This window comes from Danio rerio, chromosome 18 (assembly GCF_052040795.2).
Source record: "Danio rerio strain M-AB ecotype USA chromosome 18, GRCz13ab, whole genome shotgun sequence".
Classification (NCBI taxonomy): Eukaryota; Metazoa; Chordata; class Actinopteri; order Cypriniformes; family Danionidae; genus Danio; species Danio rerio.
The window spans coordinates 20,424,367-20,451,213 of record NC_141038.1 but is presented as its reverse complement, the minus strand read 5'-3'; the positions used below and the strand labels follow the sequence as shown (position 1 = coordinate 20,451,213).

The window sequence follows — 26,847 nt, the reverse complement described above, 5'->3', positions numbered from 1 at the left end:
CCGGTCTGCTTATTACGGTGCGCGCTTGGTGAAGAAGAAGAGAGCATTTGCAGAAATGGGTAAACATTTTAACGCTTTTTAAACGAATGTTGTTATGCTTACCTACGCATTGTATTAAACATATCAAGAATTTATTGTATTTATACTTTTATGATCATTTAATGTTTTTCAGGGTGAACGTTTGGTCACTGACGTTTGGTCACTGATAATGTAACTCTCATTACATTACATATTTTGTTTTGGTTGCTCTACTACCTTTAAAAAAGTATTAAAATATATTTTAAAACGTTTTATATGTACCTAGCTGAGAAACCAGATTTAAACACCCTGAGATGATTTCTTGGCCTTTCAGTGGGTTGGTTTTGGAAACTATGAGCTGTAACGTTAAACTCGGAGACCAGCTAATCAAACAACTAGAAAACTTCAAAGCCTCTTTCCTGTTTATTCGCATATTAAAGCACACACGCGATTAATGTAGTATATTTCTACCATGCTCAAAAATTTAAGTTTACTCAACATTTACCCATCCTTAATTTTTTTCCCAACCTTTGTGTTTATTTCCTCTATTGAACATAACGAGTGATATTTTAAGAAATGTTGGTAACTAGTAGTCATTGACATCTAACGTTACAATATGAAACAAAAATACTGAGTATGTCAACTTTCACAATCTTCCAGCATTCATCAAAATGTCTTATGATCAGCATTATGAAATTCAAATAGGTTTAGAACGAGTAGCGGTATTGGAAAAATGTAACATTAATATATTTTTAAATTCTGATACATACCTAGACCAATTGAGTGTGGTCATGTCATTGGCCCATGAACATTTCCTGCTTGTTATCAAACAAATCATAACGTAATGTTAATACAGCTATCATAGCATTATTTATCAATATGTGGCTCTTGGATTCTTGGATGCTATAGAAATTAAAAATGTGAAACAGGAAATGTGTTGGGAGTCTGGACCATTGTTTTTGTTTACATTTCTCATATAGCGAAATTAATACAATTTCACTAGATGACTGTCTATTTGGAAAGAATTTATCATTTTTGTTAGCTTGGGATGATTATTTCGGGCAGTGCATCTGCACAAAATATAAGAAACAATCTACAAGCACAGATGGATATAATGTAAAGAGATTCAAATGATATAAACGGTGTTTTGTTGTTGTTGTTGTTTTGAGGAATCTAAGTGTGTTCAGGTCAACAGTAATTGAATTATCAAATGTAAAATAATACTGCATAGTCTTCATTGTATAAATGATAAAACAAAATAGTTATTAAATGTACAAATGGCACAAATTCTTATGCCTGAATAGTTTTAAAATCCTTTGACACATGCAAACTGATCAAACATAATCCAGACTTAATATTGTAATTTCTGCAATGTGACTATTGTGAATGGCCACATTGTGATATCGATGCTGAAATGATTTTAGAAAGTTTAATATTGTTTTTTAGATATTAAAGTTGTTGGTGAGTAAAATGATAGCAGGGGTAAACATTTTTCTGGATGTACTTTGACGAGAACGTCCACTGCAGAAGCATCTGTTAATACACCAACTTGTGCTTTTGTTTTCCGCAGATATCTCCTATATTCATTCATAACTGTTCTTCAGCGTGTAAAGAGAACAGCTTGCAAACATGCCCACGGTGGTTCTTATGGACTCGTCGCTGTCCATGACGCGACCGGTGTCAGTGGAGGGCAGTGAAGAGTTTCAGAGGAAGAACCTGGCAGTTCATGGACTGACCATGCTGTTTGAGCACATGGCCACAAACTACAAGCTGGAGTTCACTTCACTTGTGGCCTTTTCCTCGCTTTGGGAGCTAATGGTGCCTTTCACTAGAGACTACAATACATTGCAGGTAAAATAAAAAGTGTGTGTCGTGTTGCATGAAAGAAAAATGTACATGCTATAGCTGAAACCTAAATCAAGATCTTATTTCTTCCAGGAAGCCTTGAATAACCTTGAAGACTATGATAAAACCTGCCTGGAAGGAGCTTTACAAGGTGTTAGTAATGTAGTACAGCAGGAGTGGGGATCTGCTTGTCCATGCCAGGTAAATCAACATACAAATATTATTTATGTAATATACATATACTATGTAAAACATGTATACGTGTGGTGTGTAATGTAGTTTTAATAAATAATTGCAACATCATTAGGTTGATTTAAAATGGCAATCTCTGTTACAATTGTTTTTATACAAACAAAAATCATGCACATATAGTATAAGAATCATTAGATTACATTAAAAAGGTAACAGTGCAGCTCCAAAATACTAATTTGATTTGTCAGTAATGTATAATTCAAACCAAGCTTTAATCCATATGTAAGAAAAACATTTCAATAATTTAGCATTCAATACAATTTAGTATGCTCACTTATTCTTTTAGGTGTTTTAATAAGTACACATCAGAATAAATATGTTTCATCTCTATATTCTGACATTTTTCACAGTAGTTATTTTTTTGGTAACACTAAAGTAGGCATTTTACTTCAACTTTGTATGCTTTGCATGAATATAAAATCAGTTTGGTACATTTAATTTGATGTGAACATTTTAGAACTATATGTACTGTGTATTTGCTCTTTACAATACTTACAGTTTTCAAGCTTTGCAGAAAATGCACCGTTTAAGTGTTCATTTCAGAGATTAGTTTGTTAAATCATTTCAGTATGACAGTAATATACAGATATAAGATAATACAAATTATGCAATATTTTTTCAGTGCAAGGTAGAATATCTAAGAGAAAGATATAAATGTACAATTGACTTTTAAAATTGCTTGCATTGTACTGTATATTATCTGCCAATATTTGTACTCTGCAAATTTGTTTTGTTATTAAGATGTCTCAGTAAATGAAAAAGAAAGATTTTTAATATTGGTGTGTAGAGTGTTATAGTTATGGTACTTTATCTACTTTATCACAACGTTTGACCATTAAACCTTTATAATAAACAGTAGAGTAATTGTTTCTGTTTATATTTTTACAAATAATTATTTGTATATTCTGTTTCCTTATTGGTGGTTTTGACTGCATTCATCATGTCGTTGTTGTTGTGTGTTTCTGTTGTTGTTCTGTTGGCCTGCAGGTGGTGCTGGTCACTGACGGAGCACTGGGCATCGGCCGTGGATCTCTGCGTCACTCGCTGCAAACTGTCAAACAGAGAGGAGAGGACAAGAAATTCCCTCTGCCTTTCCCATTCCCTTCCAAACTCTACATCATGTGCATTGCCAATGCGGAGGAGGTATTACAGTTTGTTTTCATTTTGTCTTTAAAGGGATAGTTCACACAATTGTTCCAACCTTTTATAAGTTTTAATGCGCATTTAGGTATCATAGAGATACCATTATAATTTCATACAGTAGTCAATGTTTGAAGTGGATGTATTATATTATATTATATTATATTATATTATATTATATTATATTATATTATGTTATTTTAACTATAGTATTATATTACATTTTATTATTTTATATTATTTTATTTATAGTATTATATTACAATATATTTTTTATATTATTTTATTTTAATTATAGTTTTATATTACAATATATTTTTTATATTATATTATATTATTTATAGCATTATATTACAATATATTATATTACAATTTATTATATTATTTTATTTTAATTATAGTATTATATTACAATATATTATATTATTATATTATTTTATATTATGTTATATTGTAAGTTTTGCTTTAATGTTTTATAATAATATTTGTGAAAATGCAATCTCAAAAAATACAGATGAAATAATGTTCCCTTGTCATTCAATGTAACAGATATTATATGAAAATTAAATAACATACTTATACTGTCCTGTACTAATTCAATTATGAATTACGAAAACAATATGTTATTTAAAACATGTTACTGACAAATGGGGAAAATCTAGTTATTTCTAGTATAGTGATAAATTATAAGGATTTAAAAAGCCATTAAATAAATATTTTGGGGCTGCAATCCTTAAATGCAGTCTTTCTTTGTCATAAAATGATTCTTGTCAAAAAGACTTGTTATACTGAATGAGATTTTAGTGGGTGTCATTAAAATAAATTTGTTTTAACAAATAGATTCATTTAAAATAAAAATGGTGTATGATATGGTTATAATTGTTTTGTTTATAAAAAAATATGGAGCAGTTGATTGAAGAAAATATATGCTTCAGTCTTGTTTTTTTTCTTGTCTCCTTAAGCTCCAGGCTACAGATGGTATGGATAATTTAGAGCAACTGATTAACCTGAACGGTGGAGATGGACAGATATACACTATGGAGGGACCCCTCTGTCTTAAAAGTGTCCAGTCAATGTTCGGGTGAGTGATGATACAAATATCTTTACATTTATGTTCGTTTATTTAAATACTTTAAGTGCACATTGTTTATGGAACACATTTAACATTCTCACTGCACTTTTGTGTTGTCAGTAAGCTGATCGACCAGGCTTACTCTCCTTTCCATGCGGTGCTGCGCTGTGGAAACCTCACCTCTGATGTGCAGGTCTTCCCCAGGCCAGAGCCGGTCATCATCGATGAAGAGGTGGATCCCATGCCCAAAAATGTGCAAACGGGTAAGAGCAGAAAGTTATGCTGTCAGTATATGTGTTTTATATCCATGTTAATACAGGATAATTAGCAATAAATGCAACTAAAATGTATTTATTTACATGTAATCTAGATGATGAAGAAATTGTAGGAAAGTACAAATAATGGTTATGTAACCTTTTGTCACATATAGACTTGGAGATTGTGGGTTTTATTGAGATTGGAGATATTTCCAGCCCTCCTGTTTTATCTAGGCATTTGGTCCTGCCCATTGCTGTGAACAAAGGTCAGTGCTATCACATTTCTTTATTTATTTGAAGTACTTCGGTTGTAATGGAGAAAAAACTCATGTCGTGAGACACTTAGTGTAATGTAATAATAATTCAGATTCTTAAACAGCATAATTCCAAAATTTCTTTGTACATTTACATTTTATTACCAGTGAAGATTTTGATTGTTTTTATTATTTTACTAACAAATAGCACTTTTTGAGTAAAATCTATGTAATTGAACATTTAATGCAATTGTATTGTTCAGAAAATTATTTAATCTGGGTGGGTTGTTGTTTCAGTTACTCATGGCATGGGTTGAGAACCGGTTTTAAGGTTTACTGTGGTTTGGAAATTTTCTGTTATACCATTCCTGTGGCATAAATAAAATATATATAGTTTAATTTTACTTGTTGTCAAAGACTATTTTATTCATTTAGGGCAATAGTATCTCCAGCAGCATAGGACCATCTACTGTACATCCAAAGCTGTGGTCAGCCCACAATTCGGAAAAAATTAGAAAAACCAATTGCTTATGCACCAAAATCCAAGCTTGATATAGCCCTGCACAGTGCGATGGTTTACTTTATATCCAACAAAAAGTTGTTGGTTTTTTCACCTAGACATTTATTCATTCATTCATTCATTTTCTTTTCGGCTTAGTCCATTTATTAACCTGGGGTTGCCACAGTGGAATGAACCGTCAACTTATCCAGCATATGTTTTAGGCAGCAGATGCCTTTCCAGCCACAACCCATCACTGGGAAACAGCCATAGACTCTCATTCACACTCATACACTATGGACAATTAAGCCTACCCAATTCACCTGTACCGCATGTCTTTGAACTTCTGAGGGAAACCGGAGCACTCAAAGGAAATCCACGTGAACACAGGGAGAACATGCAAACAGAAATGCCAACTGACCCAGCTGAGGCTCGAAACAGTGACCTCACCACTATGAGGCAATTGTGCTACTCGCTGCGCCACCGTGACACCCCCTAGACATTTAAAAATAACTTATTTTAGAGCAGTTATAGCAATAAAGTGATGCATTAAAACCATCATATTTATATCCAGGGTTATCATACTATATCAGATAATATCAGAATCTCGAAGGCCTATGCCTTCTCACAAATAGCTTTTTTTAAGCAACGTTTTTTACCCAAACTATATATATTAATCATAAACATTTCAGTGATATTTTAAAAACAGCTAACTGTCAGTGTACCACTAAAACAGTGACTCCGATGTTTTATTGCCTTTCCCCTATCACATACTTTAGTATTCTAAAACTAATCTGAAATTAGATTAAAAAAGCTTAAAAATTAGAATTCTGATCATTCTGAAAATCTGAACATTTAACTGCACATTCAATACACTGTTTTAAAGGGATAATTCACCCCAACATTAAAACTCTAATCTTTTATGCATTTTTTCTTTAATGTAGCTTTCTTTGTGTTCAACAGAAGAAAGAAACTTAAAAAAGGTTTGAAATAAGTGGAGAATGATTAAATCATTACAGAATTAAAACAGTTGGGTGAACTATCCCTTTAAGTTCTAAAATGCTATCATTTGACAATAGCGCTGTATTAATTTCCATCTCTTTTTGATGTCTAGAAATGACAAATTTTCTAATTTATATTGTTTTTATGTGTTTTATTTAAAAAATATATATTATTTCCCAAGCCATAAGATTAAACTTAAAGTTCTATTCATATATTTGTTCATGTGTATCAGGGGTCACCAATCCAGGTCCTGGAGGGCCGGTGTCCTTGCAGGATTTAGCTCCATCTTGCCTCAACACACCTGCCTGGATGTTTCAAGTATACCTAGTAAGACCTTGATTAGCTTGATCAGGTGTGTTTGATTAGGGTTAGAGCTAAAATCTGCAAGACACCGGCCCTCCAGGAACAAGTTTGGTGACCACTGATGTACATGGTTGCTTTACAAAAATTTGTCTGGGAGTAACAGTCATTCATATAATTTTGATTGACAGAGGGAGATGAGATAGGTACGGGCACCACTGATGACACAGAGGAAGACACCTCCACAAATCAGATGGCTGGAAAAAGCCCAAACTTCTGTGTTCTTCTACACGGCAGCCTGAAGGTGGAGGGCATGGTGGCACTTGTACAGCTAGGGTATGAAAATGAGAAAAAAAACATGTCTTCGCTTTTATAAGCATTGTACTGTAATAAAAGTTTCTGTGCTCATGAATGCATGTTTCTTCTATCAGGCCGGACTGGTACGGCATGCTTTATTCCCAGGCAGACAGTAAAAAGAAGTCCAACCTCATGATGTCTCTGTTTGATCCCGGCTCTGAACCTCTGCCCTGGCTAGGCAGAATGTCACAGCTTGGTCCTGCTTCAGGTAGCATGTTTTCACTTGGAATTTTTAAATAATCGTCACGCTTAAAAAAAATAGCTTCTTAAGCCCTTAGCTGGCACCCCCACTTTTTGAACACTGACATGAAAATGAGATGTTCAACTTAAATGATTAGCAATCAACACTTTGGTGCATAAATGTTAAGAACACAGATGTCAGATTGTAGCAAAAAGTTAAAGAAAATTAAAAAAAGCCTTTAGTTTTTTTTTTATTATAAAAATAAATGTTTATTTGAATGTGTTACATAAAATATGTATTTTTCGAAACCTGTTTTAGCCTAAAAATGACAGAACATCCAAGCTAAATATCTGAAAAAATATATATTCCAAATTTGAAGTTGATATCTCAAAGAGTTTCAGTAAGATTTGGTTTGGGCACAGTACTAAACATCACCACCAGATGGCATACAGTTTCAATGTGTGACAATATTAGGGTGACCACTATTCCTTTCTTGTGGTTTGAGGAATATGAACCATTTGTTTTCTTAGTTATGACAATATTTGTAAAGTCAACATCAAATTCTGAAATAGAACGGAACACAGCAGAAATGTTTTAAAGGGATCCAAAAACGTGACACACCTGGCTATTTAGGTTATGGCTATTTAGGCTAGTAAATGGGGGAGGGGGGTGGTTAAGGGGGTGGCGGTGTGTGTTTGTCTGAATAACACAGTTGAGAACCAGTGAGTTAGTAACTGTACTGTGATGTTAGTACAACAACTGAACTATGGACTAGGTTTCGAGCGGCTGCTGCGATTGGATGCTATACCAAAGTTGGAGACCCCGGGGGTGTTACAGACTGTACCAAAAAGCTGTAGACTGGGGGCGTGGTAAAATTACAGGTGTTTTCTGGGAGAAATAACAAAATAGAAGGGTTGCGGGAGATGGGTCTGAAATACGGGAGACTCCTGGGAAAATGGGAGTGTTGGCAGGTATGTGCAATAGTCACAGCACAATAAACAAGTCCCTGCCTGTTCCATCGCGTTCTTGGGTCCTCTTAAAACATTTTCATTGTGTTCCGTGCTATTTGAACTTGTTGTGAGAAAAAGCAGTGTGTTTTCTTAATTTGTTTGCGTCGTGAGGATTTGCAACACGTTTGCTGTCAGAGTGATGGAGATCTTTTCTTAATTTGCTGGTGTTTTTTGTAATTACATGTGTCTTCTTAATTTGCAGCATGTTAAGCTCTCTCGGCCACCATAATTTCCACATAAATATTAAATATAAACCAACGCAACTGTTTTAAGCATTGATAACAACTAGAAATGTTACTTGAAGGATTGCAAAATCTAATTGTCATATTAGAATGCTTTCTGAAGGATTGTGTGATACTAAAACCTGTAATAAAAGTAATGATGCTGAAAACTCTACTCTGAATTAGAGACAAAATAATTAAAATCCAATCACACAGAAAAGAGTTACATTTATTTCAGTATTTCACAATATTACTGTTTTTTATAGAATTTTTGATTAAATAAATGTAGCCTTGGTGAAACAACAAGGCGTGTTTTTTAACTTGCCAATCGGAAACTCCTGAATGCCAGTGCACATTTAAATTGCAAATGTACATGTTAAAATGAAATAAATTAACAATTAACTGCTTTGTTTTGCATTATGCAGTGTGTGCAAGCAGTTAAAAATTAAAACACTGAAACAAAAGATAGTAACATAGACGTTCACCGAGTTCAGTTAGGAGACTTGTAGGTAAATACACAAGGGTCAGGGATAACAGTAGTGCCGCACATTTGCATGATTAAATATTTATTTTCCACCCTCACGCTTTAGTTCCTTCCGAGGCTAGAGCTCTACTCAGACCACGCACACACATGATTAAAAACATCAGCTTATTGATTTGCATAAGGTTTTGCTTACTGGCCAACGGTATAAACATCTCTGAACATCACTATGATTCTTTGTTTGCAGATGCAGCTGAAAATCCCTATGGTGAAGATGACAGTAAAAGTCCTTTTCCCATCCAGCCGAAACACAAGAGGAGCTATGCTCAGAATGTGACTGTCTGGATTAAAGCCAGTGGACTGCAGGTATCACAACTCTACACTGCAAATACTGGATCTCTGACAAAACACAGATTAATGACATTAATCACTTCTTGTACTTCTTGTAGACAGATGTACAGAAAATTCTCCGCAATGCAAGAAAACTACCTGAAAAAACACAAACCTTCTATAAGGTGGGTAATTGTATACACTCACACAAAATAAAGTTGTATAGCATAATTCCAGTGTTTTAACTAAGCGGCAACCTCCCGCTCTCCCTCGTGAATCTAATACAGAAGTGACTGAAACTGCAAGTAGAGGTATTATATGAGAGACTTGCTTTGTTTACCATAAAAAGTGGATTGAATTAGATTTGCATTTTAAACATTAAATAAAAGTTTAAAGGATATTTTTTATTATATATATTAGGGTTTTAGTTATGATACTCTCAAAACAATTCAGCAGAAATCTGCAGATTTTTACAAAAATTCTCAGCAGTAATAGCAAAAAAACGTCCGCAGATTCCGTTTGGCCCTACCAATGGGTGACAATCTACATCAAAATTGAAAAAATTATTTTCGATCTCAACAAATAACAGCATTTGTAATTCTGACTGAATATAATGCCACTATTTTTTATCAGAAATTTGGGGGAAAAAATTATTTAGACCTTTTGGAATGTGTGTGTGTATATTACAATTTTATTTTGTGTGTGTGTTAGTGTCTGTGTAAATTTAAATATTAGTCTCATTGAAATTGATATTCCTAAAAGTACAATGTGTATATGCATATACATTGATTTGTTTTATTTTAAGCTTGGTCCCTTTATTATTTAGGGGTTGCCACAGGGAAATGAACCGCCAACTTATCCAGAATATGTTTTACACAGCAGATGCCCTTCCAGCTGCAACCCAACACCAGGGAACAACCAGACACTCTTGCAATCATACACATGCACTACAGCCAATTTAGTTTATTCAATTCAACTTTACTGCATGTCTCTGGACTGTGGGGGAACCAACTTTCTTGCTGTGAGGCAATCATGCAACCCACTGCACAATCGTGACACCAGTGCATATGCAGTTAAACCCCAAATCACTCATACTCCCCTGGAAAGTTTTTTTTACTTTTATTCAACCAACAAGTATTTTTTCTGGCTTCCCTCTAAAGGTAATAAGAGGATTTACAAAAGGCATCATTGTATTTTGTTTGTCCTCTTAATCATTAATTGAACTCTGAAAGTGCACTTCCTATTTGTTTTCAAATAAGTTCTCAGATTATGCATCTTAGGCTATGGGTGTGGCTAACATAATTTATGTTACTTTATGTTAACTTAATTAACATAATAATTTATTATTAAATTATTAATAATAATTTAATAACCCCCCCCCCCCCCCCAAAAAAAAAAAAAAACAACTGTCAATTTTGACAACAAACAAATGGAAAGGACGAGGAGTCTATTAGCTTAAAATATCTCCTCTAATCAGCTCGCAGTAGAAAAAACAAGCCATACCCACTGTTTTCTCATTTAATATTCCCTTTCATTAGGAACTGCTTCACAATACAAAATAACAATTGGTCATAGCTTCCGGTTCACATAGACTTTAAACAAAAACTTAAAAGTCAGAATTTGGCTAGGGATATGAATAAATCCAGGCTTGGACTGTATATGTGAGCTGTTTTTTCTGTGCATAACATTTGTGTTTTAATTACTTCAGGAACTAAATCGTCTTCGGAAAGCTGCTCTGGCATTTGGTTTCTGGGAGCTCCTGAAGAGCATGGCTGAGCTTCTGGAAAGGGAATGTACTCTTCTGCCTGACTCTGCCCACCCCGATGCCGCCTTCCAGCTGTCACACGCAGCCCAGCAGCTTAAACTTGCCAGCAGCATAGACTCCAAATACGCCGCCTTCGAACACAACATCACCCCAATGCTCACTGACTTCTCAGGCGGAGGTGGCGACAGAATCTAGAGGATGGAGGTACAACTGCCAGATCAGATTTGGAGGAATGGAGCTTTATTTTAAAAACTCTGCTCTGTGTGAAATGTTTGTCCGAAAAGAAAATTTGTTACTAATGAGGCATCGTTTTAGTGGTGCCATAATAGTTTTCTTTGGTGATCGATATAAAACAAAAGGAAACCTTGGACTTTAGTGAGATCAATAATGACGTTGAGCACTCAATTCGAGAAAAGGAAGGAAAAAAACATGCAGTTTGTGTAAATAAGTTTGAGCATTGACTAATAATATTTTCACTGTCTGTAGTTAATGATAGTAATCCAGGAATCAACTGTTTGTTTCATTGAAATTTAATTAAACCGTTGCATTTATACATTCGTGTACATATCCCACATCCAGTGACACTGAATTGCCTCTTCCGTGAGGTTTTCCCTGAGGTCTGTCTTGTTGTTTTCAACTGAAATGACTATTACAACACATTTCAGGGAATGAGATAAAATGCCCCTTGTGTTTTCAGTCGAGTAAGCTAATCTACAACATCAAACACAAAAACTGCAAACAGAGGAGATGATAGAATCTACAAATACCTTCATGGTCCAGGTTAAAATTATATGATATTTCTCCCTCTAGTGTTTCATAATCGGTCATGGTCCTTCAGTGTGGTGACAGTAAATGCACTTGAGTTGAGTTTAAAAACATTTTTTCCCTCTGTAATGACTTGACTGTAAAAGAGGACATGTAGGAAAAAAAGAATGAAGGCGACAAATGAAATCAGAGACGCAGGAGGAGATTGAAGCTTGCTCTTTCCTCTCAGTTGGCTTTCCTCTTTTTTGTGCGAAAGCGTCTGGTCCTCTGCTTGAAGAGGTGGCGGAAGTTGATGAACAGGCCTGAAATGAAGAATTATTAATTTCATACGGCAGTGTAACAGGGTTTCTACAGTCAAGAACCTGAAAATATCAAGAAAATGTAATAACAATTAAATTTTAGAAAAATATCTCAAATTGATCCATGTGTAATCGCAATTTATTTTTAGCGCAGATATTTGGAGTCAGATTTAGGTACGCCTAATGCCAAGGTAAATCCTCTTTTGATATTAACAAATTACTGTAAGGGTTTACCAAATACTTGTTTGAAACATAACTAGAGATATAAAAAGTGATTAGTTGACTTTTTCTAAGTAAATCTATTCCCATATTATAAGTTAAATGAACTAGGTACATAATTATAAAAAAAAAATGGCCAAATCAACTTACCAGTTCCAACAAAAGGTTTACTCGAGAGTCAACTTGTCACATACTTGTGTGTGTGTGTGTGTGTGTGTGTGTGTGTGTGTGTGTGTGTGTGTGTGTGTGTGTGTGTGCGTGCGTGCGTGTGTGCGTGCGTGCGTGCGTGTGTGTGTGTGGGGAGGTAGTAGTAGAAGTAGTAGTGCTGGGTATAAACAACATATATATGCACTTTATTGTTTTGTACAAATTTATTTGCTCTCAAAATCTTTTATCAAATCATTTCCCCTGCCCCTTGAAACAACGTTTCTTCACTTCTGGTCACATGGAATGCCTTTTGGGAGGACCTATCAAAGGATGAAGTCATGAACAGCCCCTTGTTATTTTGGAATCATTTCAATTTTTATGTAAGTTGCGATATGGAGAAAAAAGGACTACCTTAACTTTCGTTTTTCAGTTTTAGGTCAGTTTAACTGGTTTACTCAGTTTATTTAAAGTAACTAATTGCTTTTTACAGTGTATATTATGTATGTAACTATTACAAAATTACATTTGAATTAATTTTAAAAATAATTATTGTAGACATGGTTGAAACATTTATATATATATATATATATATACATATATACATTTATATATATATATACATTATATACACACACACACACACACACACACACACACACACACACACATATATATACATATACATATATACATACATGCATACATATACACACACACACACACAAATAATTGTTTATTACAGTTACTGTATATTTTAATTTCAATGTTTAGGTAAAATCAGGGAAAAATTGTATATAAAGCTTGATGTTATTACAATTTAACCAAACACATTTTAAAATCATTTTAAAGTATTTTCTTTTTCTAAGCATTCTACATTGTAGCTCACAGATTAACTGCAGAACTTAGCGAGTGGGACAGTGTAGCATCTCCCCTTTCTAAACAGCCAATAGCGTTTTGCTTTATCACCGTTCTGCCAGTGAGAGACGTTGAGCTCTAGCACATCAAATGTGAAGTATCTTGAAGGGGGCGGGGTATGTCAGATACTAGAGCATTTGATTGGTCAAGATTTGATGAGAAACTGTAGTATGAGGTGACGTGACTAAAACCGCTGATCCATTTGGGCAGAAGTGACAAACTACAAGCTTTACATGTTTATTTCAATTTTATATCCTCTACATGAATTTTGTCACTGTTTTGGTCCACTAGCTTATAGATATCCTAAAAACTAACAATACTGTTATTAACATCTAAAATAACTTTTTATTTTAATTTCATGGGACCTTTAATTTGAACCCAATTAATAAATGTGGCTAGTAATTTAATTTATAATTTTATTAAAAATATTTTTAAAAATCCGACTACTAAATCAGAAAAAGCTGGACAAGTGATTGAGAAACACCATGCTAGCACTGTTGTACTTGTTGCATGTATGTTGTGGATCTTACCCAGGAACATGACTACCAGGTAGAGCTGCAGGATGTAGGAGAAGCTGAGAGAGAGGCCAGTGGCTTTAGGCAGAGGAATACTGAGGAGTTTGGTTTCATCAAAAATGGGGATGGACTGGATCACCGCCACAGCTGTGAACAACACAAGTGAGCCGAATAAAAGTTAAGTATGTGCATTGTAGTATGTTACATGTTACATGAATTTTCATTGACAGAAAGAAAACAAACCTTCAGCCAGCACTCCAAGAGGGTACAGCGGCATCCATATAGTGTATCTCAACCAGGTCAGCAACTTCCATTCAGTGTCAATGCAGGCCAACATGTAGAAGGGATACCTGTGGTTTATTTTTTCAGAAGTCGGATTAGTATGATACACATCTTCCAACAAAGGTACTGCATTTGTTTGTTTTTTTGTTTTGTTTTTTTGGTTGTTTTTTAATCAAGATAGGAAAACATTAGGTTTAGACATCTCTTATTCTGGCCAAGGCTGCATATATTTAATCAAGAATACAATTAAAACAAATATTACAACCATGGTTCCCACTTTAAGCCAAATATCAAAATCTCTGACTAAAAAACCGATTTCCATGGCATCTAATGATTGGAAAAACAGGCTGCAGTTGTTGTATGCTTTGCATAATATTAAAATGGTTGTAGCTTGAATATCATATTGCAGGACTTTAATAGGCACTATTAAAACAACAATGGATGATGTACCTCATCTTTTGAAATTTTGTTATATTTCTTAAGACTTTAAATTGAGCTTTTTTGTCGTCTATTTTTTTAATTTCAAGTCTTTGAAGCGGTCATTCTTTAAATTAGTCTTGTGCTGCATTTGACTTAAGGGGTTGCCCTTGAAAATAAAATGGAGATGAATATAGCCTAACCATAAGAATAGGCATGAAACAGTGCAATATAAAAATATGTTATAGAAAAAATGTACAGTTTGAGAAATGGAAACTATAATATAAAGAAAACAAATAATCACTGATATTTCATGACTTGGACAAAAATGAATACAAATTTCCTGATTTTTAAAGTTTGCAACAGACCTTCTAAAATTTCATGATATTCCAGAAATTCCATGACTCATGGGAACCCTAAACCAGGGCTTCTCAAACTTTTGAGCCCATGACCCCCAAAATAACAATTTTAGTGACTCGTGACCCCTGCTATCCTTGAAGGTGGATATACACATACAACCATTGCAGACAATGGTGCACACACCAATAGGCCTATACAAGCACAAGCTTATTAATAACACAAAAAAGTGCAACTGTAACAGTAATAATGATTTTTTTGTCATTTATTCATTTGTTTAATGTAACATTAACCTTATTTTATGAAACTAGTGGGCACAATGTTTACTGCACAAGACTATTCTTAGCAATTTAAAAACATCCTATTCTCATCCTCTATCTTCAGTCGTGTAGGATTTTTTTAATCTTAAAAAAAAAAAGTTTATTTTTAATGTACATGTAGTGCCGTAAAGGTGCCAAAGTTTACCATGGTGCTGTAAAATCAATCTGCTGTAAATGATGCAATTAATTAAATAATACAATTAATATTATTAATATAAAGTAAATGCCGCAGGGGTCGCAATGCAAAGGGAAAAAATTTGAAAGGCTGATGGCATGCTTATGTGCATGTTGTTTTATTATGTAACTAGTAAATACTATTTTTTTATCTTCTGTAGCATATGGTTAAAATATGGTAATTCTATTAGTTCATTAATTGTTTTTTAAATCACCAAGCGACCCCCCCCACCCCCAAACATTGTTCTGTGACCCCCACTTTGGGAACCACTGCCCTAAACAATAACCTTTTTATATTTAAAATATAATAGTTCCCTTGATGGCAAAGCTGAATTTTCAAAAGCCATTACATCTTTTGGAAATCATTGAAATGTGCTAACTTTGATCTAAAACATTTTAACGTGTGACCATAATGATTTCAGGATTTAAAATAGAAATATAATCTTTAATGACTCCCTTGGTCAGTTTAATGCTAATAAAACATAATGACCTCAAACATTTGAACAGTACTTTCACAATCGCTTCACAGCAAGAAGGTCGCTGGTTCGAGCCCCAGCTAAGTCAGTTGGCATTTATGTGTAGAGTTTGTATGTTCTCCTCCTGTTTGCGTGGGTTTCCTCTGGGTGCTCCGGTTTCCACCACAGTCCATTTTTACCCAAAAGTATTTTCAGGATTTAAAATAGAAATATTGTTTTTAATGCCTCTCTTGGTCAGCTTAATGCGAAAAACTTAATGACCTCAGTAGTTTCCATTATTAACTTGAATAAAGATATTTCATTTTAAATTAAGTGAATAATTGTATAAATCCCTGTATAACAGCAACTACTATTGCAGATATACTCGTGTAGCACACTGATGCATGTCCTATAAGGCCACAGACAAAATGACTTGTTTTATCACACTAGCGGAAGAAGTGTGAAATAGCTGATACCATACAGAAACCACACACACACGCAACACCAATGATGAAAGAGTCAAGACTAAAAACTCTCCACTGTCTTTAGCCTCCATATTCTGTAAACCATATAAAACTGCACCACAAATAAAGGCTCCAGTGATGCAAAAATGACACGATACTTACTGAGATGTAGATGACCCCAAAATACACATATCAAGCATCAAAAACTTATTTAAATATCTTTCTGAGGTATTTTTATATTTTGTAAGTACAATTTAGGTTCTACTTCTCAGTTTTAGGAAGAATAAATGTATTTCCTTAGATAAGCAAACATCTGCAAACAGGAAGTTATTAGTTATCAGCCTCAGAAGACACGGAAAAGGAAATCCTGTAGATAAAAACACCAACATTTCCTCACTGCCAGCAGAAACAGTGGTCCAAATAAACAAAATGCTGTCTGTAAGATAGCACGCGTAACACACTCATCAAAAGTGATTCCCAAAATTACCTGAATATCTCAATCGTGCTCCACAGATAAAACACAAAGAACACCACTGGCTTGTTCTGCATGTCCTCTAAGCTACCGAATATGACAAAAAGGATGAAGTTTCTCCCCATCACCTTTAAAAAGAAAACATTCAATATTTACTATATATAGTTTAAAGAAGTGAATTTAATCTGTCATTAAAGCACCAGGCGAAAAAAGATGTACCTGAATGAAAGCTGGCATGACTCCAGTCTTTACCAAGCCCACAGCGGGATTAATAACCTCCATTATTGCCAGCATCTGACAGAAGTACATCACATCAGCGATGGTATGAAATGTGTCGTAGAAAGAATCTGTAGGGTTGAGGAAAAATCAGTAACAGAGTTGCAAATTTCTGTGAATTTTCAAGGCTAGAAAATGTGCATGGAAATATATGAGAATTTTTAGTAATAAACTGAATTTGGTGAATCGAAGGTTTGCGTATAACTTAATTGCAACTGAAAAAATATTTTACTGCATATTTGAATATATTACTGTACATTATCTTACTGCACGATATTAATATTAAAATTTTGGTTAAAACAAGCAGTTTTCAAGCAGTTAAAACAAGCATTTCATGCAATAGTCTACCCTGCATAATCCTCAAATCTTATGCACACAGTCAGCACTGCATCTTCAGAGATTTTCTAAAATAACTGTGAAACATTTCCATCTGACTATTTAAATTATATAAATAATTTTTTTTAACATAAAACTAGCTATTGTGCACCACAATTGACTATTGTACAAATAAATACACAGACCGAGGAAACATTTAGGTGATTTTATTTTTTCATTTACAGCAAACATAGGGGTATATACTTATACTTTGTGTCGCTCAATGAAAGAATTAATGTTCCACTTACAATTTAAATCAGTCAAAAATATCATTTTTAAAATGCATTAGTTTGTGTGCATGTCAGCTTATGAACATATTTATAGTTAAGTCCTTATATACTGTTTATCTAAATTCCTCTAAAGTAACTCAAATAAATTCCAATAAAGTTACCATCTTGGAATATTTTCAAAAATCCCAAGACAAAGTTACCATGGAAATTTTTCTAGAAATTGACCGAAAACTTTTCACACCTTAGCAACCCTAAACAGTAAGGACTATAGTGAAATCAGAAACAGAGACTGACATTGAATACTTCTCTTCTGTTTAGTCAAAATACATACTGCAGTATTGGAAAGACTGTAGGTGATAATAACACAGGTGGTGTACTATCACTGAGATTCTGAAGTGCATATTAAATGTGGTATTTACTATCCTATGAAAAACAGGAGAGCAACTTATGCTGGAAGGTCACATGACAGGAACAAAATGGTGGAAGTACTGTTTCAATCTCTTTTATTCTACTTTGAATATATCACCTACTGAGACCGTATGTGACTTCGGATGCACTTATTTTTCACACTTCTTCAATGAAGTAAATAATATTTGTATCCTTCTAAAAAGATCCTTTTTTATTATGTCATAAAAAGATTTGGGGGTGTCACAGTGGCGCAGTGACGGTCTGTGTGGAGTTTGCATGTTTTCCCATTGTTCGCGTGTGTTTCCTCCGGGTGCTCTGGTTTCCCTCACAAGTCCAAAGACATGCAGTGTAGTTTAATAGGTAAGCTACATTGTCCGTGTGTGTGTGTGTGTGAATGAGAATGTATGGGTGTTTCCCAGAGATTCTGCATAAGTTGGCGGTTCATTCCGCTGTGGCAATCCCTGATTAAAAAGAGACTAAGCCAAAAAATAAATAAATAAATGAATGAAAAAGATTTGTTTTAATTATGCTAACAAGATTTTCTCAATCTATTGTTACTCTGAACAATGTTTTATTTAGTTCTTTTTGTAAATAACTGTAAATGATAGTTTTATTTATTTTTTAAAGATTATTTATGCAGCACATCTATTACAAAATGGTAATTTTGTAGAAAGAAAGAAAGAAAGAAAGAAAGAAAGAAAGAAAGAAAGAAAGAAAGAGAAAGAAATTCAAAATAAAACAACACAATTTTCTGCTCCGAGGCGCAGTGGGTAGCACTGTCACCTCACAGCAAGAAGGTCGCTGGTTTGAGCCCCAGCTGAGTCAGTTGATATTTCTGTGTGGAGTTTGTATGTTTTCCCCATGTTGACGTGGATTTCCTTTGGGTGCACCGGTTTCCCCCGCAAGTCAAAAAACATGCGCTATAGGTGAATTGGCTAAATTGTCCATAGTGTGTGTCTTGGTCCTCCAGGTTGGGGGTTGGGCATTGGGCTAATGACCCACCTCGTAAAAATTAATTGTTATGAAACACCAATATGGTGCGGCTAAATATCAACTTCGATAAAAACGGTCCTGGGAGTAAAATTGAATTAATATTGTGATTTGTGGAATGTAACAAAGTGCTCTATCAGTAAACGCACAGCTAAACAAATGTGTTTTTAGATTTGTTATTATTATTAATAATTTAAAATTATTTATTTCTGAAAATGTTTAAAAATTTAAGCTGGGCATGTTCCATTGTACAGAAACATTTGAATCTCTGTTGCAATTTTCACTATTTTCTGATTCACCTGTTTGTCTTTTACCCATGTATCTAAATATATATACAGACATACATATTTGCATAACAGAACTCAAATGAAATAAGAGCTCAAAATTCAAATGAGATGCTTTTTCCTGACAACAACTACAGCTGAAAACAACAACTACCTGCTTGCAAATTATAACACAAAATAAAAAATAAAAAACGGACTAACCTTGTCCAAGAATGAACAGACGTACAGTCATGTTGACGAAGATCCAAGAATAGCCAAGAAACTGGACCAAGTTGTACATAAAGAGAAACCCTTTTTTCAAGCCAAGAAAAGCTGCAAACACAGTAACATAAATGAGTAATGAATGCATGCTTATTATTTGGTAAGCCCTGCCATGTTTACTTTACATGGAATTAAAAATATACTCACGGTCCTTACGAACCCTTGACTCAAAGCTGACTTTGTTTATTTTCTCTTCCTGTGTCAAATAAACACTAGTTTAACACATCGCACTGCTACAGTACAGCGCTCCTCGAGTATAACTTCAATAACTCACAGCTTTAGTAAACAGCAAACCTCTTTACCTTCTCTCTAAGCTCCATTTCTGCATCTGACTCATCCAACCAGCGGTCAAAATCAGGTGCCAAAAACAGAGGCTTCTTCTCCTGCTTAGTGAGTCGATTCCACCACACTTCCTCCTGCTTCCTTACCGTGATATTCACCTGCCGCTGAGTGGATTTGTGTTTTACCTGTGGACATTTTTATGTTGATGAAGACACATTAAAGAAGCTGACAGGCCATAGATAACACAAACTAACTGCACTTCTGCTTTTTCACCAAACACCTCATTGAGCAGCCAAATATTTTATATTCGCAAATTCCTATAATGTTGATTATATGATGATGTCGTTACCTCAGGTTTAACAGGTTTTAGGAACTCCAAGCTGAATTCATATTCATTTTCTCCTTTAGCACCGTGCCCTTGACCTTTAAAAGAGCAGATTATGCTGAAGTCAGGCAATTGAGAATGAAAAGCTTCATGCTGATGGTTAGCTGTGAGACGTACCTCTAAACTGGAGGATGTTCTCTTCTACACCAATACTGAGATCCTGTGTGATAGAGAGAGAGAGAAACTGACTCAAAAAAAGAGAAGTTTCAAGCTCCTCCTCTAACTCCTATCAGTGACTTCAAATGCACTGAGCATCAAACTGATATTATAATGTCCAGTTATAAAATAATAAAGCCTTATTTAATATAAGAACGACACAGTACTAAACACAAAAACTATATTTGAACAATAAACATTTTCAGTTCAAGGTACACTACTTTGGTAAAGTCTGTCAATTGAACTAAAAAGGTAAACATATTTCAAAGAGAGTTTAAAAAGTGTTTAAAACTAAATCAGGTTGGTGAACACTGATTGTCATGCAGTTTTCTTTTTCGTATTTATATTTTCTATTGGTAATGTATCTCTCTATAAGGATATTATAAACATATTTGTACTATTTTCGTGAATAAAAAGCCTAACCAGGGACTAAGAATGCAAATTAGCCAATAGCTAGGAGCCTATTTGCGGAGCTGCTTTAAACTACTTTAAAGTGTAGCGATGTTATACTGCATGGTGCCTATTAAATAAACTAAAATCATAATTTAAAAAACACTTTTCTAGCTGTTTATCGTTACTAGGAAGACAATTTTAATTAATTTTATACCCATGACATAATTTGAAATAGCTTTTAAAAATGACTGAATCCTTCAAACAATGCAAGGCATGATCGTGGCTAAAATACTAGCGCTTAACAATTGAAAAATCACTTTTACCCTCTTTCATTCCAGAACTGGATTTCCAACAAGATATCTGTTAGTCAGATGGAGAGACTTAAATTTCTTAAGACTAGCTCCATAAAAATAGTTTTTTGGCTACTTGGGTTTAGTTAACAAATCTATAACTCAACTGCAATCCAGTAACCTATGAGGTTTAAGTTATATACCCTCTCAAGTTTTGACTGTATGTTTTTTGACTGTGATGCGTTTTATTTTTCCTTTATTCCCCGTTGTATGTCTACAGTACGAGACAATGTTTGTTTTGTTCTGTGTGTATGTATGTATGTATGTATGTATAAAATCCTTTAAATAAAGTGATAATATCAAAAATTAAAAAGGCGGTTCATTCCGCTGTGGGGACCTCAGATTAATAAATGGACTCAGACGAAAAGAGAATGAATGAATGAATGAATGAATGAATAATGAAAAAAATGACTGAATTTTTATTAAGTGTAAAATGTCCTTCAACTACCATCATCATGCGGATTTTTATGTTTTACAGGAAAGGTATTGTAACTGTTGATCTCCTCAAGAAACTGAGATCTTGAGGTTTAAAAAATTGTGCAAATTCGTTTATAGCTGTAGTTTTTTTAACCAGGGGCTAAGATAACAATGTAAAACTAAAATAAATAAATGATTCACATTTATTAAAATTTTTTATCACTTGCGGGATTTCTAGACCTTTTATATATATCCTGAATATGCTAGTTTCCAGCAATGTTACATTGTAAAGAAGACAACTGCATTAAATGGAAATAAGTTGCCCCTAATCAATTTATTTATCTTAATAATGTTCATTTCAACATTAGCAAATACAGCTTCTGATTTTAATAATATATTAATGGCTTGATTTGTAGAACTTATATTTAAATAACTGTGTGTGTGTGTGTGTGTGTGTGTGTGTGTGTGTGTGTGTGTGTGTGTGTGTGTGTGTGTGTGTGTGTGTGTGTGTGTGTGTGTGTGTGTGTGTGTGTGTATGAGCAATTCTAGCGTTATGGATGTGACATTTGCAGTTAAACTCAAAACATAAATTCGCATAGAAAGTATATGTTAACATATACTGGGACCAAAACAATATCAATCTGTAAACATGTCTTGTACTTTAAATGAGGAAAATAAACATGCTTTATGGATGTGACAAAAAAGTCTGTGAGTTTACAGTACACAACACACTTTGCAAAAATTCTGTGAATTAAACTGCAAAACCCAAAAGAAACAATGCTAATCAAAAGAATAAGAGTTTGCTCTGTATGAAGCAAAAATTATTGATTTTATTTTATTTAATATTTTCACATTTATGAGGACGTTATGGATGTGACATCTCTCCGTTATGGATGTGACAGAGGTGAAATTGCCACTTGTATGACTTTGGTAAATCAAATAGTATAGTTTGAAAACATTGACAGATGCATTTTTGAGTATTTCTAAAAAACTGTAAAATAATTTGCTTACACAAAAAAAACCTGGAAACGGTTTCCGAATTTTGGTGAAAATGAAACTGTTTTCATGGCAAGGTTGAAATTGTTTTCATGGCATGGCAAATTCCATTTGCAGGGAATTGCTCATATATACAGCCTCTTCCCCTTTGTGCATTATTCCACCCACAGAGTGACAGCAGATAAATAAATTCAGTACCGTGTTGGTGTTAGCCACTCTTTGTATAACCCTGAGTTACTTTTTGGCTGGCTATCTGTTTGTCTAATAAGTCTCCTGGTTTTGTTACTGTAGACCAGCTCAGTAAACAGAAAGAAAGAAGAAATGTCCGCATGTGATTAGGGTTTTCCTTACCGCAAGGACAACAGTTAATTGGTAGTGTTTGCATTGCTTTGGCTTTTTCAGAGTTAATTATTGTGATCTCCCAGTTGCAACAGAGAAATTCTGGGAAATGTCTCTAGACTGATGGCATTTCATGCTGTTTAGCCGTATAATCTTAAAATGTGAGCAAAACAACCAGTTTTTTCATCACTTCAGACCAGGGTTTTTCAAAGTCTAAGACAGTGGGCCTCCCTTTTGACACAACTTATCCATTGGCGCCCCCCTCCTCCCAAACACGCGCGCACACACACACACACACACACACACACACACACACACACACACATACACATACACACACACACACACACACACACACACACACACACACACACACACACACATATATATATATATATATATATATATATATATATATATATACATATATACAGATCCAAGAACTGTCCATCCCAGTCAAAACTGTCGAAGTTTAGCGGGTCTCATGCTGTCATTAGCCAAAATATTTTGACAACCCACACATAAAGGTCGTGGTTCATCAGCTGATCCAGTCCACGTAAATCCTAAACTGAAATACTGATCATCATTTCGTCGTCTTTTGGGTTTAAGCCCTGAACTTGAAGGCTTTTGTGGCGAGGGGGCGTGGCCGAGAGCCGTGGGAACGGAGTGAGGCCACCGCGTAAGTGGATACACCTGCGGTGCGCACCTGCCTCGGATCCCATGGAAGGAGCTCTGGATCATAAAAGGAGGAACGAGGGCAGAGGAAGTCGAGAGAGGACCGGGCCCGGACATAAATTTACTATTGCTTTCGGTTTGACGGCAGTCTCCGTGAGGAGCTGCCGTCCGTTTGTTCTGGTTTAGACGGCAGCCTCCGTGAGGAGCTGCCGTCACTGTTATTAATAAATCATTTTAAAACTGCATCGGTTCTCCGCCTCCTTCTTCCCGGCGGCCAAAGGGCCATGAACTTCAAAAGGTTTTCTTATATTTGACGTATTATTTTTTTTTGCTTTGTTTAATTAAAACGTTTAAATATAATTAAAAATACATATAATAATTAAACTTAATAATTATATTTTTATTATATTTTTTCCCGCGCCTCCCCTGACATGCTCTGGCACCCCCCAGGGGAGGCGCGCCTCACACTTTGAAAACCCCTGCTTTAGACATTATGCTTAAGAATCATTACTACTGTAAAGTGACACTGGTGAAATAGCGATTTCTGCTGTTCTGACGTCGCTGCAGATGTGAAGGAATGGCGGAAGTGGTCCATCATACAAAAGGATTTTTAGACTCTCTGTTTGATTTTCTTTTTTATAGACACAATTATGCTGTCAAAGTGTTGTATAAACGCAATATCACATTCGTAGCATTGCGATATGGCTGTATATCATCACAGAGGGACACTAAGGCACTCCGCTTGCGACCTTGTGCCAATGCACGCCTCTCACCAGTGCCGATATACAGTCATATCGCAATGCTACGAGTGTGATATTGCTCATATATATATTAATTGACTAACATTAATTAATGGACCTTTACCATTGTATAGTCTTACCTCAAAAATACCAGTAAATATCAAATATACCACAATTTATCATAGAATTCAAGAATAGAAAAGATAAATCGGATAAATTGGTGTGATTTGGTAATTATACATTTACTAAAATATTATTATAGAAGAACTGGGTTAGGGTTTATATTAAGAAGTGTGCAAAATAATTGTCCTTTTATAAATATGAATGTTTTGGAAAAAGTCTTAATCCTTTTGTGTTTTGACATTTGCAGACACACTATGGAAAACAGCTTCTTAGCATGTTATAATATCACTTTTATCCCACAGCTCTCAGTGGCAGCAGGCCGTTTCTCACATTACCTTTAAAAACATGCTTTATCCTGCCCTGAGAAACAATGAGGGGGCAGTTTCTCCTCCTTGGTTGTAAATAAAACATTATCTGTCATTGTAAATGGGCCAGATGGTTAGTGGGGCCAGTAGGATCAAGTCCTGATCACCCTTTCAGTAATCTTCATCTCTGTTTTCTCTGTGATCTAGGCTTGATGCTTCAAGCTCTGCTATCAACCCACAAAAGCTGGTGTTATTCTACACAATAGCATTATAAACAGTATTCAGCTTTAAAGCTTTGATACCTACAACCTGGACTTGCGCATATTGATTGCAACACATGGAAAATAAGAGCTGCTTAAGCATACAGTGCATTAGTTATTATGATAAGCAAGTTGTTTTTACCTGAGCATCACTGATCTCCACGCGCAGGTAAATCTCCCCATGCCGCTGCGCCCAGTACACGTGAGGTGTGAGTGCCGACATTGCTATTATTTACATTAATATGAGCTTAACAAAGATTTAACAATGAATGACAGGCTATGCAGACCTTGCAACTAGCAGCCGGAAGACGCTTCCTAGAATTCTGTCATGTCCAGAATTTTCTCCGTATGCGCATGCGCTCGCGTGACACAACACCCACCGCCCACTTTATCGGTAAAGTCTAGAAATGGGATACAGCTACGGACACTAACTTAGCATAGTTTTTTGTGACACTATACAATAATAAATATTTTTTAAGTTACTGTGAGGGTTAAGGTAGACGTTAATACATATCCAATTTAAGCGGTAATTTTATAAATAGTATGAATAATACTCTACTCGGTATAATTACTGCTTTTACATTACTGTAAGGGTTGTGGTAGAAGTTGATGTTAATACGATACAGATCAATTGGTAATTTGATAAATAATATGAATAATACTCTGTATAATAGTTGTTGATGGTTGTGTTTAGGTTTAGATGTGGGGTGAGGATAAGAGAAGAGTCTGGCTGCACTGTCGGAGGGTAGACGGATCACAGCTGTATCCCTTCCAGGAAGTCTTTCATTCATTTTCTTTTAAAACTCCGCAGAAAATCTCTAAACTAAAATAAGTCTTGTAGTCTAATTACACGAGTCACAACACATTAATCACAAACATTTATCTTAAAAACACAGCTTTTAAAATTGTGAAAAAGAGAAAGGTTGTCTAAATACAGTATTTTGACTACACTACCCACGTAGCACTGCGAATGACGTATTATATTTCTTTGGCAGACAATAAAAATAGGTCAAAATGACACGTTTTATTTGTTGTGATTGCGATGTTTCACCAATATTATTTTCCAAACGTTTCTGTTTTGAAGTAAAACATTGTTATTATTAATTGTCTAAAATGTAACATTTGTTATCTTGCCATATTTTTTTATAAAACTGATACATTTATATTGTGTCATCAGTCACTAGCAGAAAAACAAACAAATGTATGGTTAATATAAATTGCACATCCAGAGAATGTCCATGTGGTCTCTAACACACACACACACACACACACACACACACACACACACACACACACACACACACACACACACACACAATTAGAAAATATAGGCCTAGCCTACATTCATTAATGTCTTTGGAGGGGGGAAACTGGAGCACCCTGAGGAAACCCACACGAACATGCAAACTCCACACAGAAATGCCCAGCCAGGGCTCGAACCAGCAACCTTCTTGCTGTGAGGCAATGCCCCATATAGGCCTACTTAAGTGTAGAAACTACACTCACAAATTTGATAGAGTTCCCTTATCAGAGAATTTTGGTTTGAGTTATCCAAATTCTTTGTTTCAAATCAGATATTGTCTCAACACTTTGTAAGATAATTTGATGTTTTTCCAATTTTAATTATAATATATAAAAGCACATTTTTAACAAAACCAAAACAAAACAATTTTCTCTCTGACTTTTTCTGTCAACACTAACAAGCAGTTTGCTAAAATGTAGAAAAAGTTGAAATACTATTTGAGTTTTTCCATAAATAATTCCATAATGCATCACCTTTTTGTGTTTTTCTTTATAGCATTTTATGTCTTTTTGAT

The 26,847-nt window shown here is 34.7% G+C and overlaps 3 protein-coding genes across 6 annotated transcripts in view; 2 read left to right on the top strand and 1 right to left on the bottom strand.

The window, feature by feature from the left end:
• Window positions 1-26,847, top strand: part of dennd4a (DENN/MADD domain containing 4A) — a 343,904-nt gene that overhangs the window by 87,485 nt on the left and 229,572 nt on the right. The window lies entirely within an intron of this gene.
• ints14 (integrator complex subunit 14) lies at window positions 15-11,537 on the top strand. 4 transcript variants are annotated; one of them, XR_015514200.1, is made up of 12 exons: window positions 15-59; window positions 1,589-1,869; window positions 1,957-2,064; window positions 3,103-3,258; window positions 4,218-4,336; window positions 4,448-4,590; window positions 4,758-4,850; window positions 6,831-6,975; window positions 7,071-7,959; window positions 8,647-9,255; window positions 9,339-9,404; window positions 10,928-11,342. XR_015514200.1 is itself a non-coding variant. In XM_087291637.1 (12 exons), exons 2-12 carry the CDS (start codon window positions 1,648-1,650, stop codon window positions 11,177-11,179), a joined length of 1,557 nt encoding a protein of 518 aa, XP_087147763.1. In that variant the 5' UTR covers window positions 15-59; window positions 1,589-1,647; the 3' UTR covers window positions 11,180-11,537.
• On the bottom strand, window positions 11,499-25,392 carry hacd3 (3-hydroxyacyl-CoA dehydratase 3). Its single transcript, NM_001044984.1, is given in 11 exon segments — window positions 11,499-12,051; window positions 13,860-13,991; window positions 14,088-14,194; window positions 16,801-16,913; window positions 17,005-17,132; window positions 19,550-19,660; window positions 19,757-19,805; window positions 19,912-20,076; window positions 20,241-20,314; window positions 20,394-20,436; window positions 25,173-25,392. Coding segments are annotated over 11 exon segments (1,080 nt in total). The 5' UTR covers window positions 25,254-25,392; the 3' UTR covers window positions 11,499-11,974.

What these genes read in the sequence shown, in the direction of transcription:
- ints14 (XM_087291637.1), top strand. Translation starts at nt 1,648, where the DNA reads ATGCCCACGGTGGTTCTTATGGACTCGTCGCTGTCCATGACGCGACCG. An exon ending in GAGACTACAATACATTGCAG is followed by an intron (nt 1,870 to 1,956) that starts GTAAAATAAAAA and finishes TATTTCTTCCAG; the next exon opens with GAAGCCTTGAATAACCTTGA. An exon ending in GCATTGCCAATGCGGAGGAG is followed by an intron (nt 3,259 to 4,217) that starts GTATTACAGTTT and finishes TGTCTCCTTAAG; the next exon opens with CTCCAGGCTACAGATGGTAT.